At 41.6% G+C, this 24,707-nt stretch overlaps 1 protein-coding gene across 1 annotated transcript in view; it reads right to left on the bottom strand.

Annotated features, from left to right (window-relative positions):
- Nucleotides 1-21,807, bottom strand: part of fndc5b (fibronectin type III domain containing 5b) — a 29,615-nt gene extending 7,808 nt beyond the window's left edge. The window contains exons 1-4 of the mRNA XM_085377314.1: nucleotides 21,732-21,807; nucleotides 18,004-18,122; nucleotides 11,852-12,050; nucleotides 3,311-3,400 (exon numbers count right to left, since the gene is read on the bottom strand). Of these exons, the coding sequence (XP_085233440.1) occupies nucleotides 3,311-3,400; nucleotides 11,852-12,050; nucleotides 18,004-18,122; nucleotides 21,732-21,807 (484 nt within the window). The remainder of the gene's footprint in view (nucleotides 1-3,310; nucleotides 3,401-11,851; nucleotides 12,051-18,003; nucleotides 18,123-21,731) is intronic.
- Between the last annotated feature and the right edge of the window lie 2,900 nt (nucleotides 21,808-24,707).

The following is a 24,707-nucleotide window of genomic DNA, read 5'->3' as shown; positions in this document are numbered from 1 at the left end:
GAGACCTGGTGAATGACCTGCAGAGAGCTGGGACCAAAGTAACAAAGGTCACCATCAGTAACACACTACAACGGCAGGGAATCAAATCCCGCAGTGCCAGACGTGTTCCGCTGCTGAAGCCAGTGCATGTCCAGGCCCGTCTGAAGTTTGCCAGAGAGCACATGGATGATACAGCAGAGGATTGGGAGAATGTCATGTGGTCAGATGAAACCAAAGTAGAACTTTTTGGTATAAACTCAACTCGTCGTGTTTGGAGGAAGAAGAATACTGAGTTGCATCCCAAGAACACCATACCTACTGTGAAGCATGGGGGTGGAAACATCATGCTATGGGGCTGTTTTCCTGCCAAGGGGACAGGACGACTGATCCGTGTTAAGGACAGAATGAATGGGGCCATGTATCGTGAGATTTTGAGCCAAAACCTCCTTCCATCAGTGAGAACTTTGAAGATGAAACGAGGCTGGGTCTTCCAACATGACAATGATCCAAAACACACCGCCCGGGCAACAAAGGAGTGGCTCCGTAAGAAGCATTTGAAAGTCCTGGAGTGGCCTAGCCAGTCTCCAGACCTCAACCCCATAGAAAATCTGTGGTGGGAGTTGAAAGTCCGTGTTGCTCGGCGACAGCCCCAAAACATCACTGCTCTCGAGAAGATCTGCATGGAGGAATGGGCCAAAATACCAGCTACTGTGTGTGCAAACCTGGTAAAGACCTATAGTAAACATTTGACCTCTGTTATTGCCAACAAAGGTTATGTTACAAAGTATTGAGTTGTATTTTTGTTATTGACCAAATACTTATTTTCCACCCTGATTTACGAATAAATTCTTTACAAATCCTACCATGTGGATTCATGGATTTTTTTTTCACATTCTGTCTCTCACAGTTGAAGTGTACCTCTGGTGCAAATTACTGACCTCTGTCATCATTTTAGGTGGGGGAACTTGCACAATCGGTGGCTGACTAAATACTTTTTTGCCCCACTGTATTTATATATAAACATATATACACTCAACAAAAATATAAACGCAACACCTTTGTTACTGCTCCCATTCCCCATGGGATGGACGCAGAGACCTAAAATTCATTCCAGATACACAATATAACCATCCCTCCCAAACAGTGGTCACAAATCAGTCCAAATGTGTGGTAGTGGGCACATCTGCTATATTGAGATAATCCATCCCACCTCACAGGTGTGCCACATCAGGATGCTGATCTGACATCATGAGTAGTGCACAGGTGTACCTCAGACTGCCCACAACAAAAGGCCACCCTGGAATGTGCAGTTTTGTCTCACAGCAAAATGCCACAGATGCCACAAGCAATGAGGGAGCGTGCAATTGGCATGCTGACAGCAGGAATGTCAACCAGATCTGTCGCCCGTGCATTGAATGTTCATTTCTCAACCACAAGCCGTCACCACAGGCGTTTCAGAGAATATGGCAGCACATCCAACCGGCCTCACAACCGCAGACCTCGTGTAACCACACCAGCCCAGGACCTCCACATCCAGCAGGTTCACCTCCAAGATCGTCTGAGACCAGCCACCCAGACAGCTGCTGGAACAATTGGTTTGCACAACCAAACAATTTCTGCACAAACTGTCAGAAACCGTCTCAGGGACGCTCAACTGCATGCCCGTCGTCCTCATCGGGGTCTTGACCTGACTCCAGCTCGTCGCCGTAACAGACTTGTGTGGGCAAATGCTCACATTCGATGGCGTCTGGCACGTTGGAGAGGTGTGCGCTTCACGGATGAATCATGGTTCACATTGTTCAGGGCAGATGGCAGCTGAGAATGTCCCAGTTCTTGCATGGCCAGCATACTCACCGGACATGTCACCCATTGAGCATGTTCGGGATGTGCTTGACCGGCGTATACGACAGCATGTACCAGTTCCCACGAATATCCAACAACCTCGCACAGCCATTGAAGTGGAGTGGACCAACATTCCACAGGCCACAATTGACAATCTGATAGACTCCATGCGACGATGTGTTGTACTGCATGAGGCAAATGGTGGTCACACCAGATACTGACCGGTTCTGGGTCCCCAGACCCCCAATAGCGCAAAAAACTGCACATTCCAGGGTGGCCTTTTGTTGTGGGCAGTCTGAGGTACACCTGTGCACTACTCATGATGTCAGATCAGCATCCTGATGTGGCACACCTGTGAGGTGGGATGGATTATCTCAATATAGCAGATGCGCCCACTACCACACATTTGGACTGATTTGTGACCACTGTTTGGGAGGGATAGTTATATTGTGTATCTGGAATGAATTTTAGGTCTCTACGTCCATCCCATGGGGAATGGGAGCAGTAACAAAGGTGTTGCGTTTATATTTTTGTTGAGTGTAAATAAAACCACATTTTTTGCATTAGTAATTCCTTTTGTGTATAATTTTATATTGTCGTTAATAATAAATTAATTAAAACAACAAAACAACCTGAAGAGCAGGTTGGGAGCCAAAAGAGTCGGCTCTTTTTAGTGAGCAGAGCCGAAAGAGCCGATTCTCTAAAAAGAGCCGGAAATCCCATCACTACTCCCCAGTGGTTGCAGCAGATGGCCCCGCCCCTCCCTGAGCCTGGTTTTGCCGGATGTTTCTTCCTGCTAAAAGGAAGTTTTTCTTTCCCACTATCGCCAATGTGCTTGCTCATAGGGGGTCATATGCTTGTTGGGTTTTTCTCTGTATCTATTATCGTAGGGTCTACTGTACAATATAAAGCACCTTGAGGTGGCTGTTGTTGTGATTTGGCGCTGTATAAATAAAATTGAATTGAATTGAATGTGTGTGAATTTGTGTTTAAATGATTGAGACTTGTAATAAGAAACACTTACTGAATAGAAAGGTACCATAAATAAGTACCGTCCATCTTACGTGCATTATCCATGTCATGGGAATATTAAGGAAGCAGTCAGGTTTGATAATAACAGGAGACTTGCTATGTACCAGCACCATTTATAACATAATAAAGGAAGTATGTATGTTGCTTTACATAAACACATCTTCGATACGCATTTTCCTATAAGAGCTGCTTGTCTGCTGATAAGCCTTTAGCTTATTTTTTGCAGTTGTTTCCTGTTGATGAGTTTATCAAACTGAGACTTGGATTTGATGCGTTGCCGCCCAAATTCACACTAGCTATCTTTACATCATCTCGAAGGCCCTGCAGGCGTCTGGCACTCATTACAGAGGGATGATACCGCAGCCACTGTTTCTCTTAACAGGAACATTTGCCCAAAGACAGTGGATTCCTACGAGGTCCGTGGTGACAAATGTGCATCACTGAACAGAAATATTACCTGCCCACATGACGAGCACCACTACGATGATGATGAGTTCTCCCGCCCTCAGCTGGGCAGCATCGCCGACCTCCTCCATCGTCACCTCGTCTGGAGAGAGAACACAGAAACGTGAGCACAGTCAACAGAGCGTCGGTGAGGATGCTGCGATTCATCGTCCCACATACTCTGAAAATCTGCAGGGAAAGATAAAAGAATCAAGCAGGGTGACAAGAGAGCAGAGAGGCTGACTGGTGTAAATTCCCCACTCTGGTCAGTGTAATTAAAGCTAAGTGAGAGCAGAGGTCCGCAGAGACAGAGTAAGCAGGATCCCTACCCCATCACTCACTGTGTTCCTCTTGCTGACAGCACTCTGGCAGCCGCAGCTTAAAACCAATCAGTGGGTTAAAGGTTTGAACACAGTTTGGACTACAACCGCTTCCTCCCTGCTGCCAACACAAGGCCTTATGCTACCTCCCATATACCCTTAGTCAAGCAGCCTTCCTTCCTCCACCTTCTTCCCCAGCCTGCTTCCCCTGGGTCAGTCTGTTATCTAAAGGGTAAAAAACATGAAAAAAAAACTGAATAAAGACATCACTGTCAATACTTTGTCTGGGCTTGCATCCTAAGTTGATGTGCATATCCCCAAAGGAAGTGCTGACCACACACTGGTTGAAGGGGGCTGATCTTAAAGGTGTACAGTACTCTTTATGGAGCTGACAGCAAAGAAAACCTCGGTGCAATAAAACCAAATGGACCAGCCGTTGCTGACAATACAAGACACTGATATGTTTGATTTCTATTACACTTTGAAGTGATAAAACGTGACAGAACCAGCAATTCATCAAACAGGCTACCATCTGAACGTGTTTAAGGACGAGCATCACTTTTATTGCAATTTAGTTATTTACTGGGAAGTCTTCGATTTGCTCACAGCTGTCCGCTATTTTTTTTTTAAATTTCAAACTATGACAGGTAAGTGCAGCTGTGGCCTCTAAGGAAGGGGTGCGTTTCATCCCCACTTGTGGTCTCTTCAGGTCACCGTTTTGCCGTTTGGAGTCGGGGATGATGATTTTGACACTTCTGTGTTCTGGCTTGCTCAAAACTCTGCTGTTTCCATGGTGATCCCTCTAAGCTCAAACTAAGTCCCTAGGGTTGCGCAGAGGAAAGGTTATACTCTAATAAGTTGCTAGGAGCAGATTATATGTTTATGTTGCGAGGGCAGACCCAAAGCTACGAGGAGAGGTGTGGAGATATCAGCCAACAGACGAGCTGAACACTCGGCAGCCTTGAGGTTGCTCCCTTGGCAAGTGTTGGTAACATTAGCATCAGCCATCGAGCCCCTTGAGACATGAAGAGTCAGGCGTAAGCTCTCTACTTCAGATTAATGGCTACAGGAAATACCTGCTAATTAATGGTATGTAGCATACAAATGAATACAGCTTCACTCAGCACAACTAGAACTTTGACTTCTTAGAAAGGCTGTTAGTACAGTTAAGTACACAAAAAGTATTATCAAAGTACTCAAAATATGACATTATTTAAGAATTTTGCAATATGCTGAGTATTGCAATTTATCATGTTTTTCAGCTGCAAATTATGTAAATGAAGTCAAACTTTTTCAGTTTCTGTTTTATCCAATAAGATAAAGTTATTTCATTTCAGTTTTTTCTTCTACTAAAACCTGCCAAATGCTGTTATAAGTCAGTCAGATATCAGTCTGTGACTGAGTGGGAACATTTTTTAATTTTGATCCACTGCTGAATTTGTAAGTTTGCTCAATTACAAAAAAACAGTCTCTACATTTTTATAAAAGTTTAAATCTAATGGAGAGAGACAGAATATCAACCAATAATCTGTGAAAACCCCCCCACTTCACATAAATGTTATGGATTGATTTTAACATCAATGAGTGAAGTCAGTCCCTACAACCTCGTTCGGATTCTGTGTTGGATGGTTTTGCAGGTGAGCAGATTTAATTCAAGTTTGCTCAGCTAACATTATCTCAGAATGCTGGTGAATGAGATGAGCCTTCTTGTTCATAGTGTTCCCAGAATATTTGAATTACCTAATAAAATACTGATATTTAGTTTTCTGTAGTGATACAATATCACCAAACAAACTATCGCCATACTGTGCTGTATCAATATCTCCCCCTACCCCTAATAGAAAGCCACATTATTTTTTAGATGGTTAAAAGAAGTTGCATATTTTTCCAAAAGGCAGGAATGCTCCTCGCAGCCTGAGTTAGCTTGGCCACGCCCATGAAAATGCAGTTCTTAGGCCCTAAACAAATGAGCTATGAAAACCCAAACTGGTTTTTATACCAGTATGTAAACATGTTTGTTTCTGCAGGTTATTTTAATAAGAGAGCCTTTAGCTATCAATCTGTTTTGGGAGCTAGCCTCAACTGAGCATTCAAGGAAATGCAGTTTGTGGAATTTCTGCATTAGCTTAATGCCGTTGTATGTAGGATCAAAATATTCAAAGAAAATACAGAATGTAGCGTTCATGTGAAACTACATATTCTGGCTGCATTAAGAGAAAAAAAATATTATTGATCATTTTGTCAAGTCAAAACTTCAAAATTCTATTTTGAGGCAAAAGTCCAAACCTGCTGCAGTTTAAATGGGAAGGCACTGGTTTTAGTGGGAAGCTTCCAGACTGCATGAATGAGTGCAGCTGTGTTACAGAGCAATCTGCTGCTGCAGAGCAACATGGTGCTCAGCACAATTTCAGAGATAAATTAAATGTAAAAACAGTTCTGACAGTAATCAGACTGCTGAAAAAGATTTATTTACTAAACCTTTGGCTTTTTCAGCAGCCTATAAAATGTAATAAACAACATAAAAAGAACACATTACAATTACATTTTAGGTTCTACCTTACAATATAAAGAACCTTGAGGTGGTGGTTGTTGTGATTCGACGCTGTATAAATAACACTGAAATGAACTGAAATTGAAAAGTTAAATTGAATTAAAAGATTTTGCTACATAAAAAATGTCAGTGCATTCAAAACTTCCACGAGAGAAGAAGAAGAACAGAGAGAAACCCAAGCAGGCTTCCTGTTGTGTTGCTTTGCACCTACAGATACTAAATCCTGTCAGGCTGATTAATACCCGCTTAGAAGGGGAGCAGAGCAGTAATGGCTGGGAGATTTAATCAGGGCAGCTAATGAACGCTTCCACCAACACACACACATGCAGGACACTATAGGCAGACAAGAAACTTCCATCAAAGTCAAAGCCCCTAAACATCAAGACAAACTTTCGTGCTACACATCGCCACACATGACCTCACGTACACTGAAACATAACAAAAATGTTCATCGCCATTAAGATTTGTAACCTCGATTTTTTAACAAGGCTGAAGACATTAGCCGTAGCCATTCTGAGAAATCCCTAAATTTAGTCCATAATCTTTGTCACTATGACCAACAATTAAAACTCTATTCAAAACAGTAATTGTCCAAAGAGGGTTTACCAACCTTAACCTTTTGATTATCAGATTGTTTTGCCAAGCTTTGAGTGTCTCTTTATGCTAAAACGGCGTGAAATCAGTTAGATTATGAAAATTTTAGTTTAGATCTTTTTTCTTTTCTTTTAATTATGTACTTATTTAAGCTAAGTGCCAGACTTTAGTAATAAAACGAGGCCCAACACAGTGCAAAAAAATGCAGTTCCTTGGATGGCCACTTGTGGCAGACTCTAAAAGCAAGCCAATTTCTCTTGAACTTAAAAACCAAAATAAGCATTTTATCAGCCAAGTATAAAACATTGTTTCAGTTTCTTTGGGTAATTTTCTCTTCAAGGCAACGGCACAGGGTATAAAACTTTATTAGGCTTAAGGCTCAAATTTATGCATTAGTAGGGCCACGCGTGCTTTGAGTGACAGGTCAGCTAATTCAAGAGAATTCAAAGTATTTTTAATATGACTAATAACATGTCTTGGTTAACTTTACTAACAGATCATCCAAGACGTCTGTGGACCACTTTTAGTGACTGAAATTTTTGCATTTTTTCTCTATTTTTATGTATTCATATGTTAACAATAGAGCTGGGCGATAGAACGATAACGATATGTATCACGATATAACTTTTTCTCGATAGAAAAATGTAACTATTGCGATAGACCTCGCCGCTCTTGTCCTCTTAAAGAAAAGAAAAAAAGAACAGCCAATCCAAATTAAGTAGCGCAGAGCCGAACCAATCACAGCCGCAGCGTCACGTCACATGACTTGTTACGTACAGCACAAGTGCCAAGCCGCACATGTGTATTTGTTTGGGAAGCAGCCAGCCACCGTACCGCCCGGGTAATGGAGGAAATGAGTGTGCCGACTAGAAAAATCAACCGAGTGTGACCGAAGGTTACCGAAGAGAAAACAGATGATGGTTCCAATGCCGGAGAGATTGTCGAACTGAAGAGCCATAGAAGTTCCGTAGTGTGAAGGTATTTCGGCTATTTCAAGTCTGACAAAAAACAGAGTAGCGCGCACTGTAAATTGTGCCGAAAGCAAGTCTGGAAATACAATAAACTGGTGCATGCGCTACGTCCACACGTACCCGGGTATTTTTGAAAACGCAGAGTTTTCTATGCGTTTGCACCTTTCGTCCACACGTAAACGCCGTTTTTGGTCACTGAAAACGAAGATTTTTAAAAACTCCGGCCAGGGTGGATATTTTTGAAAACTCCGTTTTTGCATTTACGTGTGGACTAGAAAAACGGAGAAAACGCAGCGTCAAAGCTGTGCGCATTTTTTGACGTCACACTGTGCACCACGTTATTGTTTCGGTGAAATGAATTTCTACAATACTGTTACTGTTAATTCTACTCTCTGCAGTGTTTAAATGCTTACATATACACACAGTTACTGTCCCTCCACACATACGACTCGGTTCAGGGCAGGGATAGCTCAGTAGGTAGAGTGGTGGCCCCATGATCGGAAGGTCGGGGGTTCGATTCCCCTGAACAACTACCCTGAGGTACCCCTGAGCAAGGTACCGTCCCTACACACTGCTCCCCGGGCGCCCAGTGGCTGCCCACTGCTTCACTGAGTGAATGGGTTAAATGCAGAGAGGGATTTTCCCCACGGGGACCAATAAAGTACACTTTCTTTCTTTCTGCTTCTATGCCCCAGCTTTGTTTACTTTTTCCCACCGAGGCTTCTAGACTTCTGATTGGCCAACATTTCTACACGGTTAGGAATCTAGCGCCACCTGCTACTTTGTCATGTTCATAGCAGCGTTTTCCTTCATTTCTGCCTTTATGTGTGGACGGGATTATTTTTTAAAACGAAAACGGAAAATCTCCGTTTTCAAAAATACCCGTGTACGTGTGGACGTAGCCTCGGTCTCTGACTGGAAGCGCTAATTCGTCATTAGGCTTTTGTCAGACTAAAGTAACTGTTAAAACTGTTTGAAAAGCTAAGCTATACAACAAGGGGAGATTGAGAATTTCCTTTTAGTTCTCAGTTTATTTGATATTGACAAAAGTTAGTCAATTTTGTCTGTTCTTCTGTAAAACAAACTAAGATTTATTTTTAGAATTAATATTTTGTTTCTAAGTGGAATTGACAATTTAGTCTGTTTCGTTTGTTCTATTTTGAAACTTAAACGCTTTAGCGGCTGCCTTTTGTGTAGTTTGCAATATTTGCCTTTATTTATCTGAAAAAGTCTCATGTTCCTTAAGTACATCTACCCTGTTGAACTTATTATGGGAAATAAATATTTAAATAAAAACAAGCTGCTGATTATTTCACATTTTACTTGTGAGCAACGGCACATTTAAATCTTACAAATATAGTTATTTGGCTTATATCGTGATAGATATAGTTATCGCCTGAAATGAAAAAAACATATCGTGATATGAAAAAATCTTATATCGCCCAGCTGTAGTTAACAAGAATTAGCGAATATCTAATCACAGGACACTTTGCTCGTTAGATATTGTTACCTAATAACTAACTAAGGCTGCACAGCCTGTCTTTAAACTTTGGTCACTTGCAGCTCAAAAAAAGGCCAAGAATTCAAAAATGACTTGAGTCTAAAAAAGAAAGAGTCCATACACCAATGGGTGATGTTACGATGTCCATCTTTTATATACAGGATATTATTAATGTCAGGGTCCTGGGTCTCCTGACCCAGCGTTTTAGTTCTTTGTGATTTTTGTATTATTGTACTTGGTGTGAGTTATTCTATGGTTTCTAGTTTCGATCCCTTGCCCTTCTCGTTTCTCTGTGTCCCCTCTGTTCTGTGTAAGTCTGTGTCTGCATGTTTGAGTTCCCCTCTGTCTCTCGGTTCTTAGAGTCCTCTGCCTTATGGTTTATGTCTCTGTGTTTCTTAGTTGCTGTCTCCACTGTGTCAAGTTCGCGTCTCTGTGTGATCCTTCCTGTTTTCCTTTGAAGGTCCGTGTCTTATGTGAATGTGTCCTGCTTTGCTTGTCTCGTCAGTTCTAATTTCCCCCAGCTGTGCTCTCCTTCTGTGTCTCATTCTCCTCGTTACTTCCCAGTGTATTTAGTCCCTGTGTTTCTCTGAGTCAGTGTTGCGTCGTACCCTCAACAAGCTGTGTGTTTTGCCTCCGTGTTGCCAGTGTTTTGTCTCCAGCTCCAGTTCAGTGTTTCTGCTACAGTGTTTTAGTCCACCAGCGTTTTTGTTTGTCTTTTGGTGAGTTTAGTTTAGTAAGAGGTTTTCCCAGCAATAAAGCTGCGCTTTAAGTTGTACTTCTGTGTCTGAGTCCTGCATTTTGGATCCACCACTCCTGCTTGCCTGCCTGCCACACAGCCAACCATGACAATTAACTCATTCACTGCCATTGACGTCTATAGACGTCAATTGAAAAACTTACGTTGACTGCAATTGACGTCTATAGACGTCAATTACGTTTTTCAATGGGAGGGGCTAGAATACAACCTCGGGCAGCTTGTCAGTGAACATCAGACTGCTTGAAATGTATTTTTCACAAAAAGCTCGTTTTCTCCCTTTTTGTGGTCAAAACAGGCATTTTTGGTGGAACCCACCTCTCTTCTACAGCTGATTACTAAAGAATGGAAAATGGTAGAAACAAGCTTTTTTTTGGATGGAAGAAGAGAGTCTGTTCTTCATTTTGGTAGGTTCAGCGTTTATATGATCATAACACACAGTTTTCTGTGGCTCTTCAAAAATGAGTAAAAATGCTCAAAAACCCTGGCAGTGAATGAGTTAAATAGCCAAAAGTATCATTTCCATATCATTTAAGTGCAACGTCATGTGATAAAAATAACTTTTTGTTTATTCAGGGACATGCAGTTGCTCATGAAGTCCATAAAGTATGTGAGACCCTTTTTTACATGAGTCTCGATTTAAAATGAAGTCAGCTGGAAGCATTATATAGTCAGCTGGACGCGGCCAGCTCACACAGCTTAACTTAATTACCTGCCTAGCTACAGGGGACAAAATCCGCCCACAGAAAATGGGTGGTCGCAGAGCTGATAAATCTGCCCACGTCTACCCGCATGCATATCTTGAAATTAAGAACCTACTGTGTCATCAATCACCAAGAATTTCAAGTTTGCCCCTGTTGCTGCCGTTAAACAGCAAGAAATTAAATGTTAACAGTCATATAACAATCAGCTGGCTTAAAAATGACTCTTTGTCTGCGCTAGTGAAAAATGTACTAATATGTTGCTTTTTTACTGCTTACATAAGTTCAGATAGATTTCTCTTTGATTTTTTATACTCTAGACCACTTATCAACACATTCCTGCCTCACAAGACCCTCAGCAAGCTCCCTCACTGTGATGTTTCCAGGGAATCCACCGCTCCCTAATGTCTCCTGTTTCCACTCTTATCACTTTGCTGCTGATGAGCATTTAGCATTCGCCGTGTCCCTCTGAAGCAGCTGCTTTTGGCACAGTAACTGGGTCGGACATGATAAAATTGGAAGCAGTGCAAGGCGCTTCTGATAACAGCAGCCTCTGTGCTTGAGAGTGAGAACAATGCATCGAATAGGAGGTGGGAGGGACTCTAGCAAAGATGGCAATTCCTGTGTTTTGTTGGATTTAACTGTCAAAAAAGAGACTATTTTTGTGACGATGAAACATTAAGAGAAGATTAGCCCTCCACGTTATTGTCTGTGTTTAAAAGCTGCTATTTAAGTGCTCCTACCTGTGAACGGGCAGATTTAGATCTATGTTCGTCAGCAGGGGAAGGACAGTCGAGCAGAATGTTGGTTTCCTCCCTTCGAGTGTCCTTATGTTGATGCACGATTGCTTTTTCAGCGTGCTTTTATAGATTTGCGAGCCCAGCATGCACAGAATTAAAATTATTGATTTGTACGAGTGTGTTTGTAGCGCGTGCTGTCGAAGTAAAGCACGCATACGAAGGTTATGTCTGGCTGAGAAACGTCTGAAGAATAGCACTTCAAAGGGACAGATTCGAATGAGAAACTACGAGAAAAATTTGGGAAACTTTACGCAAGCAAAGAGAAAATTGGGGACAAGGCAGTGGTAAAGTTTTCACCCAGGGTTAGACTTTAAAATATCTAGATTCTGAAATTTTTAAAAAAGTATTACTCTCTCTCTCACCAGGGCTTTTGGAAGCCATCTTCTCGGACTCTTTTGGCGTTCTGAATAGCACAGGCTGACTTGGAGGGCTGCTTCCTCCCATGCTAATGCTCTGAACGTGGACGATGTACTCGGTGTCCTCATCCAGATCCCACAATGCACAGGAGCGTGTGGTGGTGTTCACTTCCTGGATGAACCTCAGCATGCGTACATCCTTCTTCTGCAGAAGCACAAAGATCAGAAAGGCAGAAGTGTACATTTTGTATTTGTTTTTTCCCCCGATATGCCAGTACCCACTTGTGAATTCTTTGGCATGAAAAGGGTGACATTTCCATACATTTCCGTATATTTCCACTTAAAATAATAGGCTTAGCAATACTTCCTTTCTTCTTGTTAGTGAATATTCCCAGGGTGCACGCTTTATCAAGTTCAGATTTCTAGTGGCAAAGTCCAATTTTCCTGGTTAGGTCTGATGTGGTGCAAATGCAAACACGTCTCTCTTGGTTAATAGAAAGGAAAATGCTGAAATAAAGCCTTCTGGGGTTTTTTTTGTTTTTTTTTACAATGTAATTAAGCATAAAGAAAGAGAGACAGACAGAGAGAGAGCCTCTCTGGCAGTGTACACTCTGCTAGAAATGTACATTATTATCCAGCTAGGGCTGCTTACTCAGGTCAATTGGCTCCTGCTAGATTAAAAGTAAGGCACCTTGGGGGCACTTTTGTTTACCAGGCAATTAAAGAAGCAGATTTCTTAAACCATTAAAACTTCATGTAGACAAGAGGTGCATTTGAAAAAGTACATTTGAAAGTGTTTCTTAATGTGGCCTCAGAAACTAAACTAGAAACTGGCCTAGAGAACCCTCTAATATTAAACCAACTGGAAAATCTCATATATGGCACATTAGTCGCTTTGGCTTGACCACAGTGGCCGTGCATCTGCAAGCTTCTTTGCAACCCACCTTCATGCCAGCTTCTCCTCATATGTTGTATCTACATGTGCATTTGGGAAGGTTGGATTTGTATTTGGCAATACGGCCAAATACAAGTTTCTGATATTTTTTTTAAGCTATGATTTTCTGACTTTGGATTTCACATGCTTTTTTTTTTGGTGTTTATTTATGTTAAACCTGTGGTTTGAAGGTGCCATATTTCACACTATATATGGAATTAGCCATTAGCCAATAGATGTACAGACAACTATCCCTGGACCTTTTTAACTGTGAAGAAAACCTCAAATGTGATGATCTTCTGGCAACTTTTCCTGTCGTAATACAAATACTTTTAAAAAATAATTTTAAACAGATTCATGGGTATTTATTTGATATTGATATCTAAAGTAGGGATCCGAATATACAATAATTGGACATTGGTGACAAACAGGGGTTAAAATGTGATTTGGCAGGTGGTGCAACCCTAAGTTCTGGTGTAACAGTAAAAGTGGGGATATGACTCGCTTAGTAATAAGTGACATAATCACTGGACTGTGATCTCTAGTAGATTTGTTTGGTGAACAGGCTGTGGTTAGCTGGCTGCTTGTTCTGAGGTATGCTGCTCTTTATGGGTTCAGTTCTACAACATAAAGCAGAAGACTGATGACTCCTTTTAAAATTAAGTCCTGTTATTTTCAAGCGTTAGCTAAATGAACTCCATTTGTGGTCAAAAACTGCATGTCTAGACTATCCTATGTCTAGAACTGTCAAAAATAATTTAAGGTTTTGCAGACTTTGCCCACAAATAAGGTTTTTAAAGCTTTTTCCTTGTGGGGGTTATTTTTTTACCACCATCTTTATTCTCTCTCACTCTCTTACATCTCTGCAGCTATCCTGGACTTAACCTCCTAAGACCCGAACTCTTCCACGGCATGCATTTTTAATTTCTCTTTGCTATTTGGGCTGATTGGGACCTGATGGTATGTAAAAACAAAGAATTACGTGATTTTTTTTTTACCTGATTTTCGTTTCTGAGAAAAATGAGATCCACATATGAGGACATTCGCTTTATATTTTGATAGAACAGTGGCAGTATAATGTCCTCGTAAGTGGATATCAGGCCCTTGTAGAGAAAAATGTATTATTTTGGTCTAGACAACCCTAAAATGTGATGTCCACATATGTGGACGCCAGGTCCTAGGAGGTTAAAGTAGCAGCGATATATGACCTCTGAATAACATTTAAATGATCATTTAATGTGTTGTCAAAGCCATTTCACAATATGAAATAACCTAATAAGCATCACATGTAGAGATCTGATGTGTGATTAAAATTTACATTTCCAGTTCATCAAATGTCACCTGCTGAGCAGTCGTTACCTACCACAGAAATGGTTTGTTTGTTTGTTGAACTGTTTGACACATTGCATTTAAATTTTTAAAAAAAAGTTACTCTGCTTTTTCTCACTTCCCTTGAGTAGAGCTGAAGCGCCACAGACTCAACTTTACTGACATCTGCAGCATGGATGCAGTGACAGTGACAAAAAAGAGAAAACTATGTGGGCAGGTGGAACCAGGTGGTGACTTAACTGTCCCCATGGCATCAGCTGCATGAAAAATGAACTTTTTTGACATTATTTTGTATTTAACTCCATACCAGAATGCGGTCCTGAATTGCTCCAGCCCAATTTAACCCAAGATGACAACGGTCTAATCTACTCAAATCTGTTCTGTACTGTAGCAACAATACACCATTTGGGAGCAGGAGAACAGTTTGCAGGGCTCATTCATGCCTACGATGCCTATAGTGTTTTGTTTTTCCTAAGCAGTCGTTTTTGAGTAAGCCAGAAACAGTTTTCAAATTGTTTGACACAACTGAGGAGCTTCCTCAGTTGTGTCAAACCTACATGGATCTGTGTGAAAAAGTGATTGCCCCCTGAACCTAATAGCTGGTTGGGCCACCCTTAGCAGCAACAACTGCAATCAAGCGTTTGTGACAACTGGCATTGAGTCTTTTACATCTGTGGAGGAATTTTGGCTCATTCATCTTTGCAGAATTGTTGTAATGCAGCCACAGTGGAAGGTTTTCTAGCATGAACTGCCTTTTTAGGGTCATGTCACAGCCTCTCAATCGGATTCAGGTCAAGACGTTGACACTCCAAGGTATTCATTTTGTTTTTCTTAAGCTACCTGGTCTTTAAGTGACGTATGAATCCTGCTTCCGGGTCCAAACTACTCTGCGTTTATTAAGGCTGTTGTGTTTTTAACATGTTTTAATGCTTTTGTATTTTGTTCTATTCAATCTGACCAAGCCCCTAAAAAAAGTCAGTGATCACTGTCGGCCTCTCTCGATCTACCACTATTCATTTTAAAACCTTACAATGTAACTAGAGCCCAGCCAATCCAGCAGTATATGAATGACTAACCTCGTATTGTGGATGGATTATCTCAGTTGTTCTCCTGACTGAAGTTTGGTCCGTTTACAGCATCCTGCCATGCGATTGCATTTGTCCCTAACCCTCGGGAACCCTCACATTAACTTTTATCGAGTGGAAAAAAGTTAGCGTTCATCCTCCAGCTTCACTGTGCTAATGTGTTTATATTATGCTAACCACAGCTGTGCAGCTAGCCACCACGTAGCACAACTTCATGTAACCCTACAAACGTCACTACTGTTTAGTTTTCTGTCTTCATTTAAGTCGGAAGCGATAGCAGAGCTGTACGTTTTAATTTCTTCAGAATTCCTTCAGTCAGAGCGTGATGCATTATTTTTAGGTGGAAACTAGCGAGCTAGCTCCCTGCTAACTTCTAACTGCTAAATTTCATAAATTCTGTTTTCATGGATGTCTGGATGTTAAGCTTAATTGTTGCACCTGGTAAAGCAGCCACACTGATCATTTTATTAAAGATAAAAAAATTTAGACAGTTTTTAACTTTCAGTGATGCCGCAGTGTTCATTTGACTTTGGGACCTGAATAGGAGTTTGGACCTGTACACGGCTAATGACGTCAGACTTAAACCAGATTTAAAGGTAGAGGACTCCGAGGTTGCTGGTGTGTTTCAGATCATTGGCCTGCTGCAGGATCCAAGTGCATCACTGGCATATTTAGCAGATACCCAAAGTCAAAGTATTAGTACCAAATCAGTACTCAGAATTCCAGGAGTACTGATATTCTAGGAATGGGGCTACACTATATAAAAGTCGTACTCCGTTTGATTAAGTCATCATTTTTGACTCGCTCTCCACACATAACATACTCACACAACACATTAGAGCCTGAACAACATACAGGGAGTGCAGAATTATTAGGCAAGTTGTATTTTTGAGGAATAATTTTATTATTGAACAACAACCATGTTCGCAATGAACCCAAAAAACTCATTAATATCAAAGCTGAATGTTTTTGGAAGTAGTTTTTAGTTTGTTTTTAGTTTTAGCTATTTTAGGGGGATATCTGTGTGTGCAGGTGACTATTACTGTGCATAATTATTAGGCAACTTAACAAAAAACAAATATATACCCATTTCAATTATTTATTTTTACCAGTGAAACCAATATAACATCTCCACATTCACAAATATACATTTCTGACATTCAAAAACAAAACAAAAACAAATCAGCGACCAATATAGCCACCTTTCTTTGCAAGGACACTCAAAAGCCTGCCATCCATGGATTCTGTCAGTGTTTTGATCTGTTCACCATCAACATTGCGTGCAGCAGCAACCACAGCCTCCCAGACACTGTTCAGAGAGGTGTACTGTTTTCCCTCCTTGTAAATCTCACATTTGATGATGGACCACAGGTTCTCAATGGGGTTCAGATCAGGTGAACAAGGTGGCCATGTCATTAGTTTTTCTTCTTTTATACCCTTTCTTGCCAGCCACGCTGTGGAGTACTTGGACGCGTGTGATGGAGCATTGTCCTGCATGAAAATCATGTTTTTCTTGAAGGATGCAGACTTCTTCCTGTACCACTGCTTGAAGAAGGTGTCTTCCAGAAACTGGCAGTAGGACTGGGAGTTGAGCTTGACTCCATCCTCAACCCGAAAAGGCCCCACAAGCTCATCTTTGATGATACCAGCCCAAACCAGTACTCCACCTCCACCTTGCTGGCGTCTGAGTCGGACTGGAGCTCTCTGCCCTTTACCATCCAGCCACGGGCCCATCCATCTGGCCCATCAAGACTCACTCTCATTTCATCAGTCCATAAAACCTTAGAAAAACCAGTCTTGAGATATTTCTTGGCCCAGTCTTGATGTTTCAGCTTGTGTGTCTTGTTCAGTGGTGGTCGTCTTTCAGCCTTTCTTACCTTGGCCATGTCTCTGAGTATTGCACACCTTGTGCTTTTGGGCACTCCAGTGATGTTGCAGCTCTGAAATATGGCCAAACTGGTGGCAAGTGGCATCTTGGCAGCTGCACACTTGACTTTTCTCAGTTCATGGGCAGTTATTTTGCGCCTTGGTTTTTCCACACGCTTCTTGCGACCCTGTTGACTATTTTGAATGAAACGCTTGATTGTTCGATGATCACGCTTCAGAAGCTTTGCAATTTTGAGACTGCTGCATCCCTCTGCAAGATATCTCACTATTTTTGACTTTTCTGAGCCTGTCAAGTCCTTCTTTTGACCCATTTTGCCAAAGGAAAGGACATTGCCTAATAATTATGCACACCTGATATAGGGTGTTGATGTCATTAGACCACACCCCTTCTCATTACAGAGATGCACATCACCTAATATGCTTAATTGGTAGTAGGCTTTCGAGCCTATACAGCTTGGAGTAAGACAACATGCATGAAGAGGATGATGTGGACAAAATACTCATTTGCCTAATAATTCTGCACTCCCTGTATATACTATATAACAATATATCAGCATCGGCAATATGTAGGGCGTTATTAGGCATTTGCAAATATATGTGTTGCATAGTTTGTCCACCAGAGGGCACTCTGTAACTCTGTCACGCAAACACAAACCAGCTGATGCGAGCATAGCTGGGCAGAATGTAAATGCGCAATCCATGGCTTGTGACAATGAAATGAGATTATTTTTAAACTGCATCGTCATATTACCTTATCAGTGGCTTATAAGAAACTACACATAACAAACGTTAGCGAAAACTACTTATGTTACGTATGCTGAAAGTTAAAAAATAATATATCGGCCGGTAAATCGCATCTCTAAATCACCAAATATTGATATTTATATCAGTCCTGCTGGGCTTTACAACACATGTAGCGGTACCTGTTGGGTGATGGCAAATCCGATGACAGGGTCTCCCTCCAAGATTTCCCACGTAACCACAGCAGAGTTAACCTCGAGTTCTCTGATGGTCACATTGAGCGGTGCTGACAGCAGGGTGTCTGACGCACATGCACGGCCAGAGGAAAGAAATAAAAAGAGACAGGCCATAAATATTCTTTACACTTTATAACTATAAACGCTACAACTTGAACAAATCGTCCCCCCTCTCACTCTCTCTCTCGCTGTGCTCTCGCTCTCTCCTTCCTTAAGATCTTCTCTTCACCTCCTACAAATTAATCCCTCTCCTTTCATTAATACCGGCCCTAATAAAGCACATACATGTCTCCTGGTGTTTCCCTTGAAAAAACACTTTTTCCATTCTCTCTCTGTTCTTCTTTCACGCACACTTTCGCATCTTTAACTTTTCCTCTCTTCTTTCTCCTCCACATATCTCATTAAACCATGACTCTTGAGGAAAAACAAAAAACAAAAACACGATGCATTTATCAATCAGAAAATTAACTTTGACGGACTAAATTACAGTCTTTCTTAACATTTTTCATTTCTTAGCTGCGAAGGTAGCAGAGAGTAAAGTGTGTATGGTTATGTGAGAGTTAAGACCAACTCATGGTCTTCTACGATTACAGACAGAGTTGTATTTCCCATGAGCCTGACTTGTAAAGCAACATCAGAATCAGACCTTGACATCGTACACACAAGGATGATAACGCCCATGTGCACACACACATGAAACTGTCACTGAGAGGGACATTTATCTATTTTGTCACATAAATATTCTGTTGAATACGCGGAAATTCCAGTTAATCAAAATCTTTGATAGATTAAATGACACCTGCAAACTATAACTGGAGTCACTGAACTGTCCACTGTGTTTCTGCTGAGTCTTTTGGAGACATTTTAGTGGATGTTTATGAGGAGTAAAAACCATTCAAGAATTTTGTGCTTCTTATTAGTCTGGTAGTTGGCACTAATTTGCATATACCCAATATTTGGCCACACCTCTTTATCTCTGAATTCAGGTGTTTTCAGTCCCATGGCCATAGCTGAATAAGGTCAAGCACCCATTCATGCAGTCTACCTCTTTAGCACAAGTTATTCTAAAGAGCTCGCTGTAATAGGATGATACCAACAAGTCCGTTTTTGAAATTTCTTCCAGTTCAAGATACTCAACAATAAACTGCACACAGTATTATTGCACATATATATTTAAGAACCACAGCAACTCGACCCAACACTCTGCTGACTCTGTAATTGCAGAGCTACAAACCTCTGATATTAACATCAGCATAAAAGCTGTGCACCAGGAGCTTCATGCCATGGGTTTACAAAAAAAATCCTTGTAATCGCTTTGGTTGCTTGCAGACTGTGGTGGCTGTCTGTAACTTGCATGAAGGATTTGTCTGCAAATATTCATCAACTGCTTGCTGAGTGGTAGTAAAACGTGGAAAAGATGAGGTGAAAACCAGAACTGGAGACCACTTGAGTGAAACCTGTGTCTTACTGCTGCAGCCAAACACATTTCAAAAGGTGAACCGGTGAACTGAACACCAGTGTTTGTTCATATATCTTCACTTCTGGCTCTAATAAAACTAACACGATGGCAGCCAGAAGACTTTAAAAAACAGAGAGCAAGGAATCAATGGGTGATGCCGCCACTGCTATGTCTGTCTTTTATATACAGTCTATGGTCAGCAGCAGTGGATAGCTGTTTCTGGCCTGTGCACAGTTTGTACTTCACTATCTATTTTTGTCATTTCGTGCCATTAAAAAAGGAAATTAATGGTCATTCCCAACCCCTGAGCGACCGTGGCTCAGGGGTTGGGAATCGCATCTGTAACTGGAAGGTCGTCGGTTTGATCCCTGGCCTCTCTGTCCTGGTCATTGTGTCCTTGCGCAAGACACTTTACCCTACTTGCCTACTGGTGTTGGCCAGAGGGGCCGATGGCGCGATATGGCAGCCTCGCTTCTGTCAGTCTGCCCCAGGGCAGCTGTGGCTACAACTGTAGCTGCCTCCACCAGTGTGTGAATGTGAGAGTGAATGAATAGTGGCATTGTAAAGTGCTTTGGGTGCCTTGAAAAGCGCTGTATAAATCCAATCCATTATTATTATTATTATTATAACTCCTGGCCGCTCTACCATCTGTCCTCCCGCTGAAGTCAGCCCATTGTTGCACAATTGCACAGGAAAAACAATTTTTGATTTTATTTGCACCATTTTTTAGCTCTGACTGGACAAGCTCCTTTCAAGCTTTTTCTTTGAAAATATTGTTACCAGGAGAAACGCCGTCAGTCATGTGACACTGTTGCATTAAACCGCTGCAAATATTGAGCACACAATCTTGAGACTTGTTCTTGGAGTTAAAAAGTGTTGTTACAGGAAAAACAAGAATGTACTTTATTTTCTTCCCTCCCTTTCTGCTTGCTGATAACACAATCATCACAGTACAGTGTGTTACATCATGTTGGTGAAATTCATTTTTGGTAGGCGACAAACTCAGTTGAGTGGCTCCCAAAGGCTGCATGTGAAAGTGTGTGTATGTGTGTGTTTGCTGATGCAGAGTAAATGTGTGATGTGTTCCCAAGTACTGTACGGGCATGATCCATCGCTATGACTCCCTGTTTGACTGGCCGTTTTCTCGCTGTTTATCTTCCTGTTCTCACACAGACACAGAAACAATGCAATGGCAGAGAGGGATTCCCGTCCATTCTTAAAGCGTTTGCTGCAGATTAACAAAAATTCCCTCTTAAAACTACATCCATTCCCAGCCTCGGGAAGCCAAAATATCAAATCTCTAGAGGCCGAGATAAATCCCACATGAGTTTATTGCCAAGATTTGGGCTTTTCACGCGACTGTCATCTATCAGCTTATCATCAGGATGCAGTGTAACCAAGATCTTACGCATGAGATGAACATATGTTGCCGCAGGTTAGAAACATGCGATATCGTACAAGATAGATGAGATAGTCCCCCAACCCCACACACGCATGAACATATAGGAGGATTGGACCTGCTGTACGTAGAGGCTTTACATGGAAGTAACTCAATCACATTTCACATCCCTTCAGGACACTGGATGGATGAACCTGCACATTTTTAAAGCAGCTACTAGAGATTATCTCCCCAAACAATGAAGAATTTTCAGAAAATGGTGAAAAAATGCCAACTGAAATATTCCAGGAGCCAAAATGATGCTCACTAATATCTTGTTTTGTCTGACACAAGAGAAAGTGGCAAATACTCACATCTGAGAAAATGACCACTGATTGGTCAGTTAGTCAACTAAAATGTAAAGCTCTAATGCTCGTTTAGTCTTTACTTGAATTTAACAGTCATCTGAGAACTTACTGAGCCAATCACACGGTGCCACAAAGACTGGGTTTTTTTTGAATGACACTTTTCTAGAAACATTTATACAAACTGGGATTAAACTGTCACTCTGATGCAGTGTGAGACCAACTTGTGTCAGCCATTTTTTTGGCATCACTAAAGCTCACCGTGTCCACCTATAGCTGATGCACGCACATGCAGTGTGTCACGTCAGGTGGCTTCCCAAAAAGGGATGAAATGCACACCAAATGCATGACATCAGTCAGCTGCTGCCAAATAATACTAAAATAAAAGCACAACGACATGTGTTTAATCGGCCCGCTGCATCAACTCACATTTACTCGCAACGATCGCTCATCAACCTGTGGTAAAACTCACCGGCATTAACGGAGGACGCTGAGAGGAAGCCCAGCAGGAGCAGCAGCACCGCCGCAGACAAGCCTGGTTTAGCCATCCTCCTGCTTCTTCTGGTGAGGCTTCACATCCTGTGCGGCCCATTTATAGCATGGCGTTTAACGGGAGGAGGCGAGCATCCCCCGGTTAGGGTACCGGAGAGAGGAGGTACTTGTTGTACCGGAGACCGGGCTCACCTGAACTTGGACTCTGCAGCAGCAGAAGCGCAACAACGGCCAGAGGAGAGGAGGAGGGTTAAGGGGAGGGTGGGGAAAGGGACGGGGTGGTGGTGGTGCACGATGCCGTTCTCAGTTGTCTCGGTGGACACCTCACAACGACGGCCCTTCGACCACCGGCGGACTTCCAGGCTGGCTGTGATGGAAAGTCGGCGCAGAGAGGATTTCAGTATGCGGAGAGGTGGAAGAAGTGCGCAAGTGCTGCAGAGTGCAACGTGCAGCCACGGCTTATGACTCTCTCTCTCTCTCTCCCTCACAAACACACGCACACACTTGCATCAGTCCTCGCTTATAAGTTACTTGCGAAAAACAAACCAATCCTCCAAAGAGAAATCATCATTTTAGACAAAAAGTAACATATCCGTGCCTGTTGTCAGCTATTTTTAATGAAGCAGTCTGAAACGCTTTAACCAATCAATCATTTATAAAGCACAGACGTTCACTGTTCTATCTGTGCACATGTGTTATTGCAATATCAATACATCTGGATCTGAGAGGACGCTGGAAAGGCCACACAGAGACTGGATCCGAGTGGATCTGAACCCTGGACCTTCTTGCTGTGAGCCAACAGTGCTATCCACCATGTCACCTTGCTGCCTTAACACCACTTTAAGCTAAGTTTTTAACACATAATGCATATTATGCCTTACATTATGATTTCCCAAGTCAAATAAGTAGTTTTTCATGCCTGACCCTAACCGAAGAGTAGCTGGGTGAGAATGTATGGACAGTTACAATATCTAAATAAAAAAATGCATTTGTGATGTGATGATGTCACTGTTGCTGTTTAGGATTGTTAGTTTGCCCCCCCCCATCATCTTTTGTGCACCAACAGCCTTACCGAATTCTGGTGCCAGTGATCTTCCAATAGTAAAACTGCACTAAAAACTTTCACTTTCCTGTGGATGTAAGAGAAACACTGATGTCTATGATAGTGCAATAAATGCATTTAAATGCCATAGCTTCAGCCTCTCTTAGACCTTGCGACACAACCGTTAATTTAGAATCCTCTGTACATCATTTACAAATGATGCAACACAAAGGTAAAACATTTCTAAAGACATTTAATGATTCCTAACATTACATAAGCTGGAATGGGATTCCAGAAGCTAAAGGAAGGAAAAAGTGATCCCATGCAACGTTTAATAAAACATGAACTGTATATGTGTAGAAATTAATAATAGGAATGAATCTATAAACAGGAAATCAATTGTGAGTGCGATTTGTCAGTAAAAGGGCTCTTATGTGCAATCGAAGGACCTATTGATCCCATACCCACTCAATCAAATGAAAGGGCTCTGGCAGGCACATAAAATCTTACTAATTGTGTATCCTATATGGTCTCTTAAAGAGAATAACATGCAGTAGTAGGTCAATAAAGGGGACACAAGGGTCCTGCAAAGCTTGTGCACCTTATTAAGAATAAAATTGGGCCAGTGTTTCTCCTGGAGTGTGGCAAAATGCTGTCCGTTGTGCTCATGTATAGGTACTCAGGGACACAGATTACACAGATCAATACATGATTAACATTCTCAACAGACGCCCCTTTAACGTCTCTTTTGCTTCAGGGAGAAGATGCCGATGTGACGCCCTGCTCCTCTCCTTTCTTCTCTTTGCTCTTCAGTGTCTTTCAAGGTTATAAGAACAATTTAAGATGACAACATTCATATCTCTTTGCTGTGCCGCTGACAGTTTTATCACTCAACTTAGGTTCAGACGAGCACAGTCTCCTCCAGTGACCTCTGGTTTCAGCTTGCAAAATAAAAAAAGAAGAGACAAAAAAAAAACCCCACCCTTGAATCTTCACCTTACTGGTGGTCACGCCAGTTGTTTTCATGAAGCATGATGCTGACAGATTTATTTTTGGAGAACTTCTTTTTAGAGGTTAATGTGTTTGGAGAAATGATAAGAAATCATATGCAGATTTAATGTCAGGTTTAAAATAAGAGGAATACTTCATCATTTACCAGAGATCAGAGGGAGATGGTAAAGATCAACACTGCAGTCATAGTATTACATTTACTGTCAGTACACAGTTATTATGACCCCCCTGTGTAGAGTCGTTGAGCTGAACATGAACAATACAAACGTCTTTGCAAACTGGAATAAACTTGTAATCTCAGCAGTCTCTGCATGCAGTTATCAAAGAATATGGCTTCACATGTAGTTGTCAATAAACCAAGCATATTGCCTAATTAGTAGGCAAATCTTATCAACTGTTTGTCCTATGTAGGATCTGGTACTTGATTGGAGCTTATCTTTTTTTAAAACAAAGACGTCGCCCCCTACTGTTCATTAGAAAGAATGCAGATTTAAGGTGCTTCTGCAGCTGCCAGTGATTTATATAAAACTGCTGGCTTCACTTTACAGACACAGGCAGCAGGAACAAAGCTTTAATATGATCGATTTGTTGGACAACATGAGAAAAACAGTTGTCCAGTGGGTGTTAAAGAGTGTTTTGATGATCTTAGATAGCTGTGTGGATATACAATCAATTTTAGCTTAGCGAGAATTAGCTTTATCTCACTACTTAGCTTGCTAGATAAGCTATAAAAAAATGTTTGTTGAATCTGGACTGAATCACGTCAACCTCACAGTAAAATAACAAATCATTAAATTATTCCCACATTTGCAATTAGTGTGTAGCACTCAAAGTACGGCTCATTGTGCCTACTTTTTGTTCTTGAGGAGTTGTTTTCCGTTGCCTGTTGAGTTTGGAGTGTAC

The sequence above is a fragment of the Diplotaxodon limnothrissa genome, linkage group LG18 (genome assembly GCF_057381915.1).
Source record: "Diplotaxodon limnothrissa isolate DT_005_m linkage group LG18, D_limnothrissa_male_GT1.1, whole genome shotgun sequence".
Classification (NCBI taxonomy): Eukaryota; Metazoa; Chordata; class Actinopteri; order Cichliformes; family Cichlidae; genus Diplotaxodon; species Diplotaxodon limnothrissa.
This window is presented reverse-complemented; position numbering and strand designations above follow the sequence as displayed.